The following is a 19535-nucleotide window of genomic DNA, read 5'->3' on the forward strand; positions in this document are numbered from 1 at the left end:
ACTTGCAGTTATGCAAATTTCTGTGCATTCATAGAATCAGAAATTACATTTTTGTAGAACAGAAAACATCTAAGGTCTATTGTGAAAATAACTGTCAGTTGCAGCACTGATAAACGAGATACGTGTTTTTTAAGGAATACTGACTAGTGTCAGCCTTCTGCTCATTAGCACATTTTAGCTGGAGATTCAGACAGTTCACACTGCATGGCAAATTAGATTGAGCTGTCCCCCCCCCCCCACACACACACACACACACACACACACACACACACACACACACACACACACACACACACACACACACACGTCTAAATCACATGTATTTATACTGTATGTAACGTTTATGATATGCAAATAGGATTGTGGGTACAGCTTTGGATTTTGCTTGTGCGTTCATTTGTGGATAAATGGTCAGTAGCAACTGTCATGTTACTGAATATCTGCTAAAAAGATGTGCAATAAAGAGACACATTGACGTATGACAAGGACAAACACACTCTTTCCACAGTCAATCCTCCATTCATCTTTTCTCATCTGTCACATCCTCATCAATTTTATTGTGTTTGTGTCTTTGTGCCCTCAAACAGGAACCCCTCTTTCTCTCTCTGAGCATCCCTCAGCCTCCTGCTCGCCGTCTCTCTCCCTTACTTTTTGCTCTCTTGCGTGCCCTTGCTCTCCATCTACCTTCCTCCCACCTTCCTTCTTCCCCTCCCTCTCTCCTCCTCCTCCTCTTCCCTCCTCCTCCTCCCGCTGCGCTCTCGACTCGATCTCATTCCCTCTCGCTCACACACTCAGGCAACATCCTCCCATCTCCACTTATTTCCCTCTCACCTCTCCGCTCCTCTTGCCTCCTTCCTCTCCGTCACCTACTGACACATATCATCTCTGGCATCTCCCCGTCTATTGTCTCCCTCCATTCTCTCCTCCATTTCTCCCTCCTTCCCTATACTCCCTCACACACTCAACCTTGCTGCCTCGCGCAAACTCACGCGTGCACACACTCATGCTGATTGGCACTCAAGGACAGAGCACTCTCTCTCCCATACCGGTGACCAGGCGGTTTGCTCGTGTGACCAGGCTTCTTGACACTGAGCTCAGCTGAGGAAGAGGACAAGGAAGAGGCCATGGAGCACAGCCACATCTTCCCTGTATTTCCCCCAAATGGGAGCACTTGGAGCCCAGGGGAGCATCCCTCTGAGTTTGCCCAGGGATGCCCTCTCGGACCACTGCCTGTCATCTACTACAGTGTCCTGCTCTGTCTCGGCCTGCCGGGTAAGATATGTGCACACAAGTGTGTGTTTTATGTGTGTGTCCAATCACATGCACGTCTCATTCTGTGTTCATTTGCTCATCAGTAGGTTGCAGGACTCATGCTTTGCATCTTGATTTGTTGTGCATTTGTGTGCAGGTTTGAGTGAGTGTGTGTTGTAAACAGCTGCTCCAAAATGTCACTCTTTACACCCATGTGTGTGTGTGTGTGTGTGTGTGTGTGTGTGTGTGTGTGTGTGTGTGTGTGTGTGTGTGTGTGTGTGTGTGTGTGTGTGAGAGAGAGAAAGAGAGAGAAAGACAGACAGAAAACATGGAGGTCAGATGAAAGAGAATAAGTGTGGATGCCTAATCAGAGGTTGGTGTTCAGATGTTGAAAGCCCTCTGGATACACATCCACGCTTCCCCAGCCAATCACCAGAATGCTGGACTTATTCTGTGGTAACATAAAGGCTAATTCAAGTGTTTTACTATTTAATCCTATTTAATAATGTTGATGAATACAATCAATCTTGCCTTATTTGTCCTATTATGTGCGCTTCATCCATTTTCCTTGATAAAGACTGGGAATGAGATGTTATCAACAACCTAAGCTCAAAACTAATCTGCAATGCAAAGTGCAAAGTCTTTGTATGCCAAGACTGCAGTTGCTCCACAAGATTTGCAGCCTTGTACTGTAAAAGTAAAAGTCAGTTTTTCTGATTAAATCTCGCCTGATTATTTCTCCTGGATGGCAAATCTAGTCTTGCACAAGCAATTCTCTCTGCTGTCATTTAAAGTTTCTCCTGCCTCGGACTTTTATTTGATTCTGCTGTGGAGTCACCTTTACAAATGCAATTGAGGCTGTTTGTTTAATCACTGAGTAACAATAACCCAGGAGTGTAATGCAATCTTACAATGGTTGTCTGAATTAATGGCAGAGTTGAGTGCGGCGGGCTGATACTTTGCAGCAGCCGAGTTAGACTTGTTCAATCATTATGACACAGCTCGTTCCACTCAAGCTGAATCATGAATGTTTCATGAGCGCGGCATGTGTGAGTAGTAGTGACCTACAGACCCACACGTATTCAACACTCGATGGATTGGAGGCTGTTACCTTGATTACCAGGCATTGTTTCATTAGTAATAACAGCAACAGGGCTTCAGGGAGACTTCGTCGTGTCTGTACATTTCTCACAGTTTGACATTTGAGCTGCAGACAGAGAGGGGTCACATTGAGATCACAGGTTTGAGGATGAAAAAAGAGATGATGGAAGGTGATGAGAAAAGGGATTATGCCAAGTGGTGGAGAATGATTACTGCGTGACCTAGGGAAATGATGAACCAAAATCTTGGGGTGAACAGAATGGGGTATAAGGAAGACAAGGACACCCAGAAGAAGAAGGAGAAGAAGAAGCGGAGTTAAGAGAAAAAGATTAATCTCAGCAGAGCCAGTGAAGTAGCACCTCTGAGCCTTGAGTGGGGGAGCTACAGACGACGGAGCTGAGACAAATTGCTACATTTTTAATTAATTGCTAACTCTCTCTCTCTCTCTCTCTCTCTTTCTTTCTCTGCTCAACACACCACACTGCTTGAGACAGAACAGAGTGTGCTGGCATAGCAAACAGCACAATGAAAGAGTTGGTGCTTTGCCTCAGTCTTTGACATTCTGGGATTACAGAAGTGAGGCCTGCTCTTTGTACAGTACAGTATGTCTCAAAAGACTCAAAGCTAAGACACATAATGTACAGCTGATCTGTTCTGTACGACATAACTGGGTGATTAAGTGAAGCTGCTCTGAATATCCGGGTCGAGACAGCAGCTGACAGACTTTTTACCTGCACACATACATTTTAAATCCTACCTTCTCAGGTGTTGTTAACTCCAGGTCACTGTTGATGTTTGAATATTGCCTTCATTTACATGACCTGCAAATGTAATATTGATAAAATGTATGTGCAGCAGGGCACAAAGCCACTAAAAGGATTAAATAAATGATGTTGTATTCTATTTAATAATTCTACATTTGTAATTAGTCATCAGGCTCCCATAAAAGACATTTTTACCAAAACGTGCATCACATTGATTAAGTTCATTTTTACATACGTATATTAAATGCATACATTTAAGCATTAAATAGTTGAGGGATTTAAGATGGCCCGCCTATTTAATGTCACAACTGAACTATGGTGGAAGAAGAATTCAGATCAGATTCAGATTTACTTTTGTATTTATTTAATATTTTGTGAGATGATCCTTTGTTTTCTATGCAAAGTTTTAATCTAATCTAAATTGTAATGTAAGAAACCAGTACTTTTAGCATGAAAATAAAAGTAGGAGAGTAATGACAGTATTTGCCTTAGAGGAGTAGAGGTAGAAAGAAGCACAAAATGTAAACACTCAAATACAACCTTTAAATTGTACTTTACTTAATTAATTTCAAGCACTTCAATTTAAATCCTGTGCGCACATTCGAGCAAGGAAGTTTATTTTTGACCTTGGAAACAGTGAGACTGCTGTAACAATAAAAACAAGTTGTTGTTTCAGCAAATGCCCAGAAACAACATTTGTTTAAGTTCAATTGATGTAGATTGATAGGAAATATGAATCTGGTCCTCCAGGAGCAAAGGAGGAAATAGAGAGACAGTAGGGTTTCCACCAAATAGCATTGCCAATTTTCAACCAAATATTCAGATAAATTGGTAAAAGAAAATGCAAAGTGATGCGCATTTCTATCCACTCCCGTTATTTCAATATTAGGAGATAGGCTCATCTGAATAAACAGTTGATGGGGCTAATTCTTCAGTCAGGTGGTCAACAATTCACACTATGCCATAATTGAAAGTGCACCAGTCAAATCTAAAATAGTTAAAAACCATGAACCATGAACTTGATGGAAATATGGCATTTACGTTTGATTCATGTATTAATTCAAGGAAGGTTACAGTCTCCTCATTGCTGCACACGTTTTCATCTGTGGTTGTCTTTCGTCCCTTCAGTGGAGAAGAAGCTTGAGTGACAAATAAGTCTAGTTAAAAATAATAGGCTAATTAATTTGCTAAGTGTGTTTCCACTGCACTGTGTCACATTTTGTTTTTTATCAATACTTCAACTTTTCCAGCCAAGCGTAAAATATTTTTCAGCATTTCCACTTAGATGTTTTTATGCAGAAATTGAAAATGTACATAAAAAAAGCAAACACATTTATACCGCAGAGGGAGAGACTGTTCGTGCTCCTACCAACAGTCACGTTGTTTTTTCCCACAATCGTTCCCTAACCTCAACCAAGTGGTCATTATCGTAACCATGACGATGAGACCACGATGAGAAACAAGTTGTTTTTGAGTATAAACATAACCAAAACTTAACCGTCATGGAATGCTGTGCAAGTGCCGCAGTATGGTCTGGCTACACCCCCTACCTATTCTGGGATAGGGCAAAAAAATGCTCTGCCTTGTTTGTATTTCATTAAACCAATTACAACTGTCCTGGGCAACGCTAAGCCCCAATAGTGGAGATAGCGACAGGGGAGGCATCCATTGAGCCAGACTAAACCATCAGATACCACTTTTATTTTTGAAATGGATGGCCCTGTATAAAATGATAGATTGATATATGCATACGTGTCATTCTGAAGGGCAGTTACAAATAGACGTATTCATTTAATTTGGAGGATTTGTTGGAAACAGTACGTGCAACTAAATAATCATCACTCAAATTTCTATTGACTTTTTGAGCACTTACAACTGGCGAATAAAACTGGCTCAGGTGTTATCACGTAATCTAAGTGTGGACGTGCCAACAAGTGGTTGTGTAGTGTGGAGATGTATGCACATTGTGTCAACAGAAATGTGCCCCTCCTCCAGCTGTGCAAATGAACCTGCATCAACTCACGTACTCCATAGTATTTGGGTGTGTTCCTTTCCTCTTCCTTGAAGCTTCTCGCAGCTTGTGTGGCTGTTCGACAGTCAGTGGTGTGATTAGTGCAAGTGAGAGCTGAAAAACATCTCCTCCTACTCCCACTTATCCACCCACCCGAAGGGGTAAAAGTTCATGGATGTTCAGCGCTAACAACCCTCTATTCCAAGTCGCAGTGGTCAGGTGTCAGTCGCATCTGTGGTGTGATGGTGGCTTGTTAATAGATACTATCGCTCTAAAAGTGGAGTTTGAGATAAGTAAAAACTGGACAAAGAGGAAAGGATGTGAAAGCATTTGTTTGACAAAGGTAAAAGATAGTGAATATTTAAATGTAAGAGAGTTTTGAGCTCTGGTTTGTCTCCAGTCGGCAGGAAGGAGAGGAAGGGAGGGAGAGAAGTGATGAGCATGTCAGCTTGTCATGGGGGAGATGAGCCAGAGAGGGCGCGGGAGGACAGAGAAGGCAAGAGACGAGGGACGTGTTGTTTGAGGCAATAAATCAGAGATGTTGTTGAAGCAGTGACAGAGCTGACTTTGTTTGACCATCTGATAACAAAACCTTGCAAAGCCAAATCCCTGCGTGTCGTTTGGCATTTTTTTGGACAACAGTAATGCATCAATCTGAGGTTAATTATAGTGCAGTGATGTGTAGACGTTGTCCTAATGTTTAATCTTTCATCCATTTACCCTTCTTCCCGTCTTTTCTCTGCATTTAACTCTCTGACTAACTCTTACCTTTTAAGTTATTTTTAAAGCTGAAACCTCATAAAAAAAACATTTGGAGAAGATCCAAGAGCACATTATAATTGTTGCACTGTTTATGAACCCTTTAAACATGATAAGCTGAGTTTGTCAGTGTGCAGTGTCTCTGGCAGTCACTGTTTGCAGGGATAGCCTTGATGTAAGGACAGTCATGTCCAATAAAATTTGACTCACTCTTGCCTGTCTGTAAAATGAATGGCTGTAAGAGGTGAGCAGAGGCAGAGCACTGCAGTAGCATCAATATCATTAGCAGCAACCAGGGCCTGTCTCTCTCTTAATATGTCCAGCAACCTTAAATATCTTGTTTCCTTTCATATCTCTCCTTTTCTCATTCTTGCTCTATTTTCTTTATTGCCTCTTTCTTTTTCTTATGAGCTTCCTCTACCCTTCCTCATTAACTCTCTGATCACACACATCAGGCTGATGTGCACAATAAAATGTGTTGGATTGAAATTATCACATGTTCATGGCATTACAATGCCTGATGTCAGTAAAACCATACATTTATCTTCAATGTATGTTTTTTGTGGCCTTGCAGCAGGGATGTGGTCCTGGTTTCCGTTTGGGGGAATTAAGGAATCGCCCTGCTTTATGTCCGGTCTGACACTTAGAGAAGAGAAAAGGGAAATGGTTGTCATCAGGAACAAAGTGCTTGTGACCTTTGAAGCAAGCTTTGATATTCACCCCCTCTCTATCTCTCGCCTCCCCTCCTTTCCTCCTGTCGTCACCGCTCTCCTCTATACCTTTCTCTCTCTCTCTCTCTCTCTCTCTCTCTCTCTCTCTCTCTCTCTCTCTCTCTCTCTCTCCCTCTCTCTCCCTCTCTCTCTCTCTCTCTTTCCATCTAATCCTCCACTCCATTCCCTCTCAATAGCCTGCTCTCTTTTTTTTAACTCTCTGTGACCTTCCTCACACCACACTTTACTTCACCTTTCATCTAATTCCTCATCCCTCTCTTCTCCACTCCTCTTGTCTTATTAGCCTCAGGATAAGCCGTCAAACCTCAATTTCCTCCAAATGACAGAAAAAATCCTTAATTACAATGCTCACTTTCATTGTCTTTTTTGGGGTATAATTTCCTTTTTATATGTTCTGTGTGTGTAATATGAGGCCCATGAGAAAGCCTAACGACTAGTGTGCAGCATCTTATGTTTTGCCATTGGTTTCGAGGGGTTACGGTAAGATGCGCAGTGTCATTTGTCGACAGCCCTTCTGAACATGTCCCTTTACTGGTGGGATGAGTCAGCCTCGTTACACACCTCGGGGAGCACGCTGTGCCTTCTCTTTTCCTGCTAAACAACGTCAATGGCCCTGTCCCTCGTCATATAAGGGAAGCAGCAGGGGGGACTGCAAACACAAAAGCACTCCCAAACAAAAAGACAGAAAGGGTCACCCGTGCAAACACACACAAAAAAACAAGGAAATGTACTGTACATTGTTTTCCCCTGCAAAGAGAAAAGATGTGGACATTGTGCATGTGTCTCTGCCTGAATGTCCAGGCATGGGATGCACGTCTCTGCATGCATGCCTGAATGCCTCTGTGTATATGTTGTCCTCATGTCTCTGTTCTGTGTGTGCACGAGTATGTAGCTCTCCAACTCGTCTGAGCCCCCTCTCCGGCCCCCAAGACAACATAAAGAGCAGGAGTCAATTGAATTGAATGGGCAACCCAGTGCAAGCTGGCTAGAGCTAAATGGAAATGTCAAACTCGCCACGGATCCCTTTTGTTTGTCTGTAGAAGGCCTTGTGTCACCGGGGAGCCCAAACAGAATAATACCCAGCCAGTGACAGTCAACACCTCACTGTTTCCATTTCATGTCATCCCTCTCTGTTTAGCAGTATGTGGATGGAGAAAGCGAGAAAGTGAGGTACGAAAGGGGAATTGAGGCAATGGATTAAAGGCGACGTACATTGTGCAGGGTTTGTAATACCTCATTTTCACTGCATCGTTCGGCTCAACTCACCTTGATTCAACTTACTTTTGGTACCAGTTGCTTTTCTCTATTTCGTTTTCATTGCAGATATTACCCCCTCCGTAGTTGGGATTCTCAGCTGATCGCCATAGCGGCGCCGTATAAAACTGCCGTGACATCTTCAACGCGCCTTTCGCTGGATCCTTTCATCGGCAAAAGTGTGCACTTAGTCAATTGCACGGCGTAGTATACGAGATACACTACGCTGCAGGGTATGCCGTAGTTTTGTGGGCTGTGATTTTTTTAAATCTGGGGTTAGTGAATAAAAACATTGTCACGGTAGCATGGTTATTTAAAAATGGTGGGTTTGTATAAGATGTCCAGTGTCACGCTAGTAACAATTCTCTCTGATCAATCAGTGGTCTTCAGTGTTTTAACTCCACATTTAGTATTGGCTCAGCTCGCTTGGAATCTCAACCAAGGTGGTACCAAGGAAAGTACCAGGTACTATCTACGACTTTTACTAATAAAAAAACAAACAAAAAAGAGCAAATCGAGTTGAATAGAGCTTTGACGTACCATGCAGTGGAAATGCAGCAAAATGGACCTCCACCAGGAAGCTTATGAGCAGCTCAGAGCTTAGCAGCAAACTGTTCATGGTACAATAAAACACTGATAAGCTCACTTGGATAAACCAAATGAGATGCTGCAGGTGTGTGTACATAGGCAATGACAGCTGTGAGAGGCAGCTGTATGGGAACTGATGAATACAAAGAGTCAGTATGACCAAACAGAGACAAAAGAGTTGAAACAAGCAGTAAGACAAAACAAGAACATAAAATCAAAAAGATCAACAGATGAGCAGAAGATCAGAGTTTTTACACTTTCGTTTGTTCACTATGACCCCTCAAGGAGGTTTATGGACATAACAGACATAACAAAAACAAAAGAAATAAAAGGACTGCAACTAACAATGAATACAACAATACATTTTTTATCATTGATTAATCTGCCATTGGCCAAGTGTTGGAACATGGTGACATTATCTCTTCTTTGAAATTTTGCAGACTATTTGTTCTGTGCACAGCTATTTCAAATAAAAAGGCAGTTATTACACTGAATGTTATTAAAAGTAGCATAATACTTATTGAAGATTGAAGATCCATATCCTTAAATCCAAAGTTAACCTAAAATTGAATGTATTATAGATTACTTAATTTGTTAATTGCTTATTGTTATGTGGACCAAACTGACCACCACAAAAGAAGAAACACACAGAAAGTGTAAGACCAGTAGCTGAAAACAAAGAATCAATAAAACAGTCGACCAAGATTTGACATAAAAGCTATTTAACTTGGGGGGTTGTAGTGCAATCCAGCAGCCCTACATGTACAAATATATTGGCTTGTCGAGTCTTGTAAATTGCTTTGATGTCTCATTTATGTTTATTGATAGATTGTCTGTTAATGTATTGGCGCATCCCTAATGATCTGTGTGTGTGTGTGTGTGTGTGTGTGTGTGTGTGTGTGTGTGTGTGTGTGTGTGTGTGTGTGTGTGTGTGTGTGTGTGTGCGTGCGTGCATGCAGGAGTGCGTGCGTGTGTGTCTTCTGCGGCACATCCTCCAGTCTGGCAAGGACATCTTTAGTCATTATCTGGAGCTGGCTTTGTAATTTGTAATCAGCTGATAGTGGCTGAGGCTGTGAAGTGTGATCTACCAGACTCCTAGCTGCCATATTTAATCCAATCACAGATCTGTTACTGCAGAGGGGACAGGACCACAGAACACACAGTGACAGCTGCTAAATGCATTGAGGTCTCAGTGATGCTGCGATGCAAATCCATGTCAGAGGCATCTTCGTCTGAGACAGATTGGACATGTCTTCATGTCACCAGCAAGTTTCACTAAAGGAAGTTGGTTAGCAACAAGGATAGACACATTATTGACTGTAATTGATGTTAGTTTAGGCAATTGAACCAGTACAGCATGAAATAGGAATCTTTGGATACATTGGAAAATTATTGATTTTCACCTCTGAATTTTACTTTACTTACATGCAATGAATGTTCTTAATGTTCAACATGCTAACACACTAGCGTCTCCTTTAAGAAGCAGAAATGTCTGAATATTATATAAGAGGCTTTTCCAGGATTAATATCATACTTTTACAAAAAACAAAAAATCCACCTGAAATAACAATTTACATATTATTGCTTTCTGATGAAAACCATTTATTACCAACATGTCAAGATCATCTTTTCGAAAACTAACCTTGCACATGGAAGTTCATTTAAAATAGTTTGGATTTAAGGTCCATTAAAGGTCCCCTGTGCAGTTTGTGGCTCCTAATAGCGCTGTCCAGTAATGTTTTTAAGAGTGGGTCCACAGTATCTCCTGCATGCTAATGTGAGAAATAGTCCTGCTGATGGTTTCATGCTATCCAACTGTTTGAAAGTTAAATGAAAGTGAATAATGTGCCCAAAAAAAAGGCAAGGAAGAAGAAGATTGCTAGGAAGCAAGCATGGATATAAACAATGTAGGTTTGAATTTCTTCGATAAAATAAATTGTCTTTGAAAATGTTAATGGGGGGGGGGGAATACATTCAACAGGTTTAGTAGATGAAGATGAAGTAAATGTAAACATAACATAGTTTTAAAAAAAAACTGTTTAAAAAAAAACGGGACGTTTAACTAGTTTTTCCTACAATACTATACTAATACTAATATTTAGAATTCTCTGTACCGATATTTACAATGATTCATTCAACTGATTTTATCCCCTTTACATCCAAGCAAAGCTACAGTGTTATCAAAGCCATTGTCTTGTTTATAGTCTCTTCCAGGTTTGGGAAACATTTGAGCAAGCTCACACAGTCACCTGGGAATAATATGCACACATGGTGACAGTTGGAAGCAAGGAACAGAATAGGTCAATAAAGAAAGAAGATGTGTAATAACCTTGTTTAACACACCAAATCAAAGTGCAGTATCACGTGAGAGGCAGAAAGCTGTGCTCCTCCTGTCTGATGCAGGCACGCAGAGGTCATGCAGTGCTTTGTTTTAGGAGCTAAATTGCCGGCGGCAGAGTGGCATGCAGTAGTGAACTCAGCAGTTTGCCAAGGCTGTTGCCCTCCTCTTTTTGTTGTTGCTTTACTCTTTATTATAGATAACAATTTGGCCAAAGGCGGAGGCAGGTGCTGCTGGAATTACACAGCAGGTGTAGATGAAGGGGAAAAGGGAAGGGAGCAATAAACAGAGGAGGGATTACACAGTAGGAGAGCTGGTTGAACGTGGTACATACTGACTGGGGACGATAACAGATTAGTTTTTTGTGTGTTGTCATATAGGCTGAAACTGAAAGAAAATGTGTGCTTGGTACTTTTGATGGTGCCCAAAATCGTTTGTATTGTGTGTTTATGTTGCAGTGCAGTTACACTTGTGTGTTAGCTCTACCTAGACTAATGTCCGCTGTCTCTATTGCTGTTATGTTTGTTGTTGCTTCTTTTCAATTGCCTGCCCACTAACACAACATTTTTCTGTTTCCTTCCCTAACCTGTGTCCTTCCTTTTTCCAATCTCTCAAAACTATTTTGTTTACCATCATTCCCCTATTTCATCCACCTATTTACTTTCAATCACCTCCCTTCCTTCCCTCCTTCCTCCTTCTAGCTAACATCCTGACCGTGGTTATCCTGTCCCAGCTGGTGCTGCGTCGCCAGAAGTCTTCCTACAACTATCTCCTGGCTCTGGCAGCCGCTGACATCCTGGTCCTGCTCCTCATTGTTTTTGTCGACTTCATATTGGAGGATTTTATTTTGGCAACGCCGCTGCCTCTGTCATTAAACAATGCGGTGCAGGTTCTGGAGTTCTCCTCCATCCACACCTCCATCTGGATCACCGTGCCTCTCACCATTGACCGTTACATTGCTGTTTGCCACCCGCTGCGCTACCATACAGTCTCCTACCCGGCCCGCACACGAAGGGTGATATTTGCTGTGTATATTGGGTGCTTGCTCTCTGCAGCTCCTTATTACTGGTGGCCTGAGCTGTGGCACAGCCTGCCTGGGGTGAGTGGTGGTGGAGGAGGAGTGGAGGGCAACAGGAGAACCGTGGCCCAGCATGTCCTGGTGTGGGCCCACTGCGCCACTGTCTACCTCCTCCCCTGCACTGTCTTCTTCTCCCTAAATGCTGGCATTGTTTGTAAGCTACGCCGACGACGCAGCTGTTTCCGTCTGCGTGGCTACTCTACCGGCAAGACCACCGCCATTCTCCTTGCCATCACCTCCATTTTCGCAGTTTTGTGGGCGCCACGTACCCTCATGATCCTCTATCACTTCTACTCCCCTCCACCAGCCTCACAAGGTGCCGGTCGACTGCTCCACATGCTCACCGATCTGGCGAACATGCTAGCGTTGCTCAACACTGGGGTCAACTTCTTCCTCTACTGCTTCATCAGCAAGCGTTTCCGGGGCATGGCGGCCAACGTGCTGCGAGCCTTGGTCCACTGCCGGAAGCAGCCGCCGCCGTTCTACGCCAGCCACAACTTTTCCATCACAAGCAGCCCCTGGATCTCACCAGCCAACTCCCACTGCATCAAGATGTTGGTGTACCAGTATGACAAAAATGGGAAGCCCATCTGTATTTCCTCTTGAGTCCTCAGCCACCAGCAACCGCCCCCACCCTAAGTTGTTGGGGAACATTGTCAGGCATTGTCTCCTTGGTGACCAGCTTTGCCCCCATGGGACTCTTTGAGGCTCGAAAATGTGAACACGCCTGGAGAGCACATAGGTGACAGTTTAGCTAGCGTTGAGAGATAACAAATTGGTTGGATAGAAAGGTGGAATAGCAAACAGCAGATGCCTGCTTGACAGAAAATTGCCTCTTATGTTCAATTCACAAAGCAGCGACCAGCTGTTGATTGTTACCTCCATGCAAAAAATACAGCTACTGTAAATGACTGACTCCAGACTCACAGACTGATAAAAGGGATAGGACCATCATCTATTACTGAATTTTATGAGCCACACCACGAAAGAATAAACTAGCAACTAGATGAATCCTTGGTGAAGCTCAAATGCCTGTTGACATTGAATTCTTTATGGACGCTCTCTGTTGCACACTGCCCCCAACGGCGAGGAGCTTTGAACAGCTGTGTCTTTGTTCGTTGGGAGTCATTTCCAGAAAGCAGAGATATCCAGTCAGAGTCTAGGCACTGAACTCGAGCAATGTTAAAACAGTGCTGTCATTTCCAGTTGAATATGCAGAGGACTCTCAAAGGCATGTTAATTTGGGCTTTTATCAAATGAACAGTGTCGAGATGTGTGTGTGGGTCAAGTTCATCTTAGCAGTGCAGGTCACTTACAAGTCGGCACTCTCTATGGACATTACCCCACAGATTATCGTAGGATGAGTAGACTCTTCTTATTGTTGGTTAAATATTTATTAATAGTAGACTTGACTGTTATTGTAGCTTCACATAAATACAGGACAAAAAATATGACTTGGGGTCAGATCCAAGGTGTCATTAATCTAGTAATCACATTTCCAATATTAGGAAGAGGAAATTTCTGCTATTAGTAGATAGTCCTCTATTAACTATTAATGGTCCTTGATGATTTACCGTTAGCCATTATCTGGATGAATAGAATGAATGTCACATCACTTAAGCCCTTTAGCTTTCTGAGAGACTGAGAAAGAGAGAGAGAGAGAGAGATAGAGAGAACAGACAAGTCTGCACTCCATCCCTTTCAGTTTGTGTTCCCTCGTCCAAGGTTTTCTGTCCCATGATGCAGCAGTGAATTTGGTCTCAGGGTCAAAGTGACACATTTCATCTCTGCTCATTCTGCGGGTGGCTGATGGCAGTTCAGTAACATTTTACAGCGAAACACAGTCACCTACATCAACTTTGTCTCAGTGCTGCCTGGTAACAAACTATAAATGCACACACACACACACACACACACACACACACACACACACACACACACACACGCATACACACTGTGCTCTGTATTGCCCACAGAAAGAGAAAGAGCACATTGAGATCAATGCACATCCATTCTGCAGACACCTGGGGCATTACCAGTGTTCATCTATCTAGCGAGAATGGAGCTGCGCCAAAGGGAAGATTTTTGCTAATAATGTGTCTGGAGATTCTCAGACACATCAGGCCTTGTAATGGATAAGGCTTTAAATCTGATGAATGTTAGGTGCATCTGTCATAGATTATAAAGTCATGCCCTCCAAACGCTTGTTTGACACTCAAATGTCTGAGACACTTTAAGGAGTGACTGCAGGCGCGTCGTTGTTCTTTCTCTCACCATAGCAACATTTTAAACAAAACAACTGGCTGCAGCTGAAAATCAGGGCAAAGGTTTCATAGTTTTATCAAGTCAGTTGTAATAACTTTTTACCAGCTTTATTGCTGAGATATTTGGACATGTCAACTCAACAAGACACGTCCTTAGGGTGAGTACGAGTGATCAGCCGAAGTCTGCGTTCAAAGTAATTAAATCCAGATTTAACAAACGTGCTATGTAAATGTTTTTGTTTTGTTTTAATCTTTCACATCGCTATCTTCTATTCCATTTGAACAAGGTCATATGGTTTTAGACCAATCAAATTACTGAACTGGCAAGGAGTGTCTCATGATTGATGTAGGTGGTGCAATATTTTTCTATGAAAAGGAAAAGTAATTAGTATGGAGAAGGTCAATGTGCCTTTAACTGTAAGTGTGCTGTACTGAAAACACTTTACAAAAACAGAGACAAGCTAAGATAAAAAGAGAGCAAGCAATGAAATACACATAAATGATAGATTTAAAAAGAAGTGTGACCATTAAAGACTGCTTTCCCTTCTCCATGCACATCACAAGTTTTGGCTTGTGCTGCATTGCCCTGTAAAGTGTTTCTCAGCAATACACTTGGTGAATAACTCAGATCAAATAGGAATTATGGCCAAAACTACAAAGACCCAGTTTGTTAAATTTAATTTCCAGTTAGAGCTACATGGACACCAATTTTTTTCTAGTGCTGTATTTACAACGATGCTAACTGTTGGCTTATGTGATAGTCTTTCCAATTTCTTTTCCCATCAAAGATTACTTTTTGGAATTAACCTATTTACCCCCTTTTCAGTTCAGTTGTTCTCTCAGATCATGACTGGCTCTTCCACTTTCAATTCCCATTTCTTTCGTCTTCACAAATTGATTTTCTTCAAAATTGCAATGCGAATGAAGGAGTACCAGACACCACTTGCTACTCACCTCCTTCACTCTGCACTCATCCCTCTTTCTTCCCACTTTATGTCAAATGCACTCGCTCAACGTTAATTTCACAAGTGTCCTTTTTACTTGTCAACTGATTGCCTTGAAGTCTTGTGTGCTACATGTGCATACTGAGCATATCGCTCCATCATTTCTCTTCAAAAAATGGATCCAATGCGGTTAGGGACCTTGAGATTAAGCCGGTGGATGTCGAGAGTTATTTGATGGAGATGAACGGCCAAAGGGTCGATAACCAGTGATCACTCAGCAAGCTCCTTGACTCCAGGTCCAGCAAAGTCACGTTACAAATCATTAAGTGTAAAGGCACTAAAATATGTGCTTTAATCCTCAATCAATATTGCCTAATGAGACGACTATGCTCATTAAGAAAGTAAAATAATTTGGGCTTCAGCCTGAGGAGCTCATGCCAGATCAATGTTGCCATGACATTCATTTCACATGTTAACCCCATCCAGTGTTTCAGCTGATGTTTATATGACATTTGTGGGAGAACTGGCGCCTCAGTCAAGTGGCCTCATGGGAACGAGGTGGGCATGCTGGGAAACCAAAGTGAATGGATGAGTGGGAGGTGTTGAAAGAGTGTCACATGCAGGTGCTTCGTCTCCCACGTGAGGCATTCGGTAGCATGTAAAAGGGTTTGTGTATGTGGGGGGGGGGTGTGATGCCAAGAAATCCTCCCTATTATGAGAAAAAAAGCCCAAATCTATATTTTCTTCAGCCAGATATTATAAAGATAACCAAACATAAATCAATCAGATGGTGAAATTGTATTTTCTCTCTCACACCTCCTCAGTTTCCTCTCTGTCTCTCTCTCTACCTGCTTAGCTCTACTGTGTGTGTGTGTGTGTGTGTGTGTGTGTGTGTGTGTGTGTGTGTGTGTGTGTGTGTGTGTGTGTGTGTGTGTGTGTGTACATAATGTCCGTCTTAGACAGAAAGAAGCTTTAAAAAGTGTTTGTGCCATAGGACCTGTAATGTATGAAATCAAATATTGTATTTATTCCCAGTCATGATGAATATAATTACATACAGCACAGTATTATAACGATATATCCATGAATGTACAACTGATGCTTCTGGCATTTTTTTGTGGTATTTTTCTGATTGTGATTTTCTACACAATGACCTTTTTGAGTATTTTACCTTTCTCCATGGCAGTGTTTCAGAACTGTGTTTTTTGATTGTACTGGAGTATTTATAGGCTTGCACAATTCAGCTTTGTCCTCCTAATGAATGTATTGACTGTATAAAGAGTATGTATTACTGTGCTGTAAGAAGGTATGCATAAAAGTATTGGTTAATATCAATCTGTTTGATTAAATAAATAAAGAGCAGTATCTCTAAGGATTGAGATATAGTGCTGCTGATGATCTGTGTCTTTTTTCTGAGTTTTAATAGACAAATAGCACACGTTGCTGATTTCAGTTGCCAATCATAATTTCTGGTAATGCTTTGATGTAAGGGACCATCATTTCTGAACAATTGTCTGATATTTAATTTGATTTCTGATACATTTCAGGAAATAACTGTGTAATTTGGTACTAATTACAGTGTTCAAATGGTGCTCTTGAAATCAATCAATTAATTCCAGTGAATTGCTAACCTACAGAGTCCTTTAGTTAGGTGAGCTGATCATGCACAAATGTGACATTTTGGCTACAAGCAAGCATACAATGTAACAAATATAAATAATTACGTTTCCAATAATAAGTTGATAATGAATTAATAGTTACATAGGATTAAATTGAAGTTTTCTTTCAAGGAAATTCCTATTTTCTGTTATTTCCAGGAAACTTTAAAAGGTAAAATAAAAAGTGTTAACCAATTTTTCCAGTTTTGAATGAAGCCCCTTATATTGAATACACAGCTGAACAAGATATTCATATGACCTAACATCTTGGACAGACTTTCTCTCCTGCTTATTGACATTTTAAAAATTGATCTAAATCCAACTGTTTGTATTGGCATTTACTAAATGATGTGAGCTTCACACCAGGACATTTGCCTCCATCTGTGAGTTTTCTAACAGATGAATGTCGATAGATGATCACTGACAATCAACATGTGCACTGTGGCCTGATTTTTCAGAATCCTAAACACACTGCAGAGCACTTACAGTAGTGCTGGTTACGTCCATCAGTTACAGACAGGGATACACTGTGCAATGCAGTGACAAACAGGACTTTGTTGATCCACAGCACCAGCTCAACTGTAACAATCTAGGTAATAACCAGAAACTCAGAAAGAAAAGAGTGTGAGTGTGTGTGTGTGTGTGTGTGTGTGTGTGTGTGTGTGTGTGTGTGTGTGTGTGTGTGTGTGTGTGTGTGTGTGTGTGTGTGTATGTGTGTATGTGTGTGTGTCCTATTAAAGTCTTGACAGCATTGCTGACTCAACTGACACTTTGTCCCTGTCAACGTCAGGATAAGTGAGAAACATAGCATAGTGTTTGTACATGAGAACAAACACACACAAAGATTTTTTTCCACCTATAATTACCTCAGGTTAAAGTTAAAGCAACACAAGTGTGTCAGCTTCCAAACTCCCCCTGGTTACATTCACAGTCAGCCAATCAGTCTTGCTCATTTTCACAGTCTACCAATCTTCAATATGCAGAGCTCACGACAAGACAATTAACACCAAGAACACTCCTGCCAAATACAGCTCACTGTTAACTGACATTTCCCTGCATAAAGCAGCTGCAACAAAATGATCACTGTGTCTGTTTCAGTTAGACAACCTGCAACTGTCTTCTTATAATAAATCACCACATTGTATATAAGTTGAGGTCACAGCACTTTTCATCTATACAGTAATATAAAGTAGGTCTGTCTGATAAATATTCCGTCAGCCCTGAACCATTTCATCTCATCACGTGAAGCTTATGTAACACACGAGGAGAGAAAGGGAGAAAATGAGAGAATGAAAACAGAAAGATTGAAGGACAGTGTGTATGTGTGCTTACTGCCAAGTCCTATAAGTGTGTTGCTGCAGTGATAAAGATGGATGAGTCTGTCTGCTGCTGCTGTGATTGGGCTGCTGCTGATTGGGAATGTGTGCACATGCAAATATTTATTTATTTGGAACTCAGACTAAATCTATGTCAAGGCTATTTATTATACTATGTCTGTCAATAACACTTCATTACTAGATATGATCAATATGTCTTTATTAACAGGTTATGTACCACAGTCATTTAAAGTAGCTGTGATAAAACCTCTTCTGAAAAACCCACCCTCGATCCTGCGGTCTTAGCCAACTATAGACCTATATCTAATCTTCCCTTTCTCTCCAAAATCCTTGAGAAGGTAGTCTCTAATCAGTTATGTGACTTTCTACATACCGTAGCAATAGTTTATTTTGAGGACTTTCAGTCAGGATTTAGAATGCATCATAGCACAGAGACGGCACTGGTGAAAATTAATAATGACCTTCTAACTGCTGCTGACAATGATTTGTCTCCGTACTTGTCTTACTAAATCTTAGTGCTGCATTCAACACTATTGACCATACCATGCTGTTACAGAGACTGGAACATTTAGTTGGCATTAAAGGAATCGCACTAAGCTGGTTTAAGTCCTATTTATCTGATTGATCTCAATTTGTTAATGTTAACGATGAATCCTCCAGGCACGTATGGCGTTCCACAAGGCTCAGTGCTTGGACCAATTCTATTCACCTTCTATATATATGTATATGCTTCCTCCAGGCAATATTATTAGAAAACACTCAATTAACTTTCACTGTTATGCGGATGACACCCAATTATACCTATCAATCAAGCCAGACGAAACCAGTCAGTTGGCTAAACTTCAAGCACGCATTAGAGATTTAAAGCACGGATGACCTACAATTTTCTGATGTTAAACTCAGACAAAACCAAGGTTATTGTGCTGGGCCCTAAACACCTCCGAACCTTGTTATCTAAAGATATAGCTACTCTGGATGGCATTGCCCTGGCCTCCAGCACTACTGTCAGAAAGCTAGGAGTTATTTTTGATCAGGATATATCGCCCACTTAAAACAAACGTCAAGAACAGCCTTTTTTCACCTTTGTAACATTGCCAAAATTAGGCACATCCTGTCTCAAATTGATGCTGAAAAACTAGTCCATGCATTTGTTACTTCCAGGCTAGACTATTGTAATGCCTTACTATCAGGTTGCTCAAATAAGTCCCTTAAGACTCTCCAGCTGATCCTGAATGCTGCAGCATGTGTTCTGACAAGAACTAAGAAAAGAGATCATATTCCTCCTGTATTAGCTTCTCTGCATTAGCTTCCTGCAAAATCCAGGATTGAATTTAAAATCCTTTTCCTGACCTACAAAGCTCTAAATGGTCAAGCACCATCATATCTTGAAGAGCTCATAGTACCTTATTGTCCCACTATAGTACTGCTCTCCCAGAATACAGAGGATGTGTTTTAAA

At 41.4% G+C, this 19535-nt stretch overlaps 1 protein-coding gene across 2 annotated transcripts; it reads left to right on the top strand.

The window, feature by feature from the left end:
• The first annotated feature begins 1115 nt into the window (after window positions 1-1115).
• Window positions 1116-13215, top strand: gpr139 (G protein-coupled receptor 139). Of its 2 annotated transcripts, XM_078269989.1 has the most exons (3): window positions 1119-1272; window positions 1356-1358; window positions 11499-13215. In XM_078269989.1, exons 1-3 carry the CDS (start codon window positions 1125-1127, stop codon window positions 12479-12481), a joined length of 1134 nt encoding a protein of 377 aa, XP_078126115.1. In that variant the 5' UTR covers window positions 1119-1124; the 3' UTR covers window positions 12482-13215. The 2 variants fall into 2 exon arrangements, with proteins under 2 accessions (XP_078126114.1, XP_078126115.1); XM_078269988.1 differs by lacking the exon at window positions 1356-1358 and having other exon boundaries at window positions 1116-1272.
• Window positions 13216-19535: the final 6320 nt, after the last annotated feature.

Source organism: Sander vitreus, chromosome 15 (assembly GCF_031162955.1).
Source record: "Sander vitreus isolate 19-12246 chromosome 15, sanVit1, whole genome shotgun sequence".
In the NCBI taxonomy this organism is placed as follows: Eukaryota; Metazoa; Chordata; class Actinopteri; order Perciformes; family Percidae; genus Sander; species Sander vitreus.

Bases quoted from the DNA above. Each gene is read 5' to 3' on its own strand.
- gpr139 (XM_078269989.1), top strand. From the start codon at position 1,125: ATGGAGCACAGCCACATCTTCCCTGTATTTCCCCCAAATGGGAGCACT.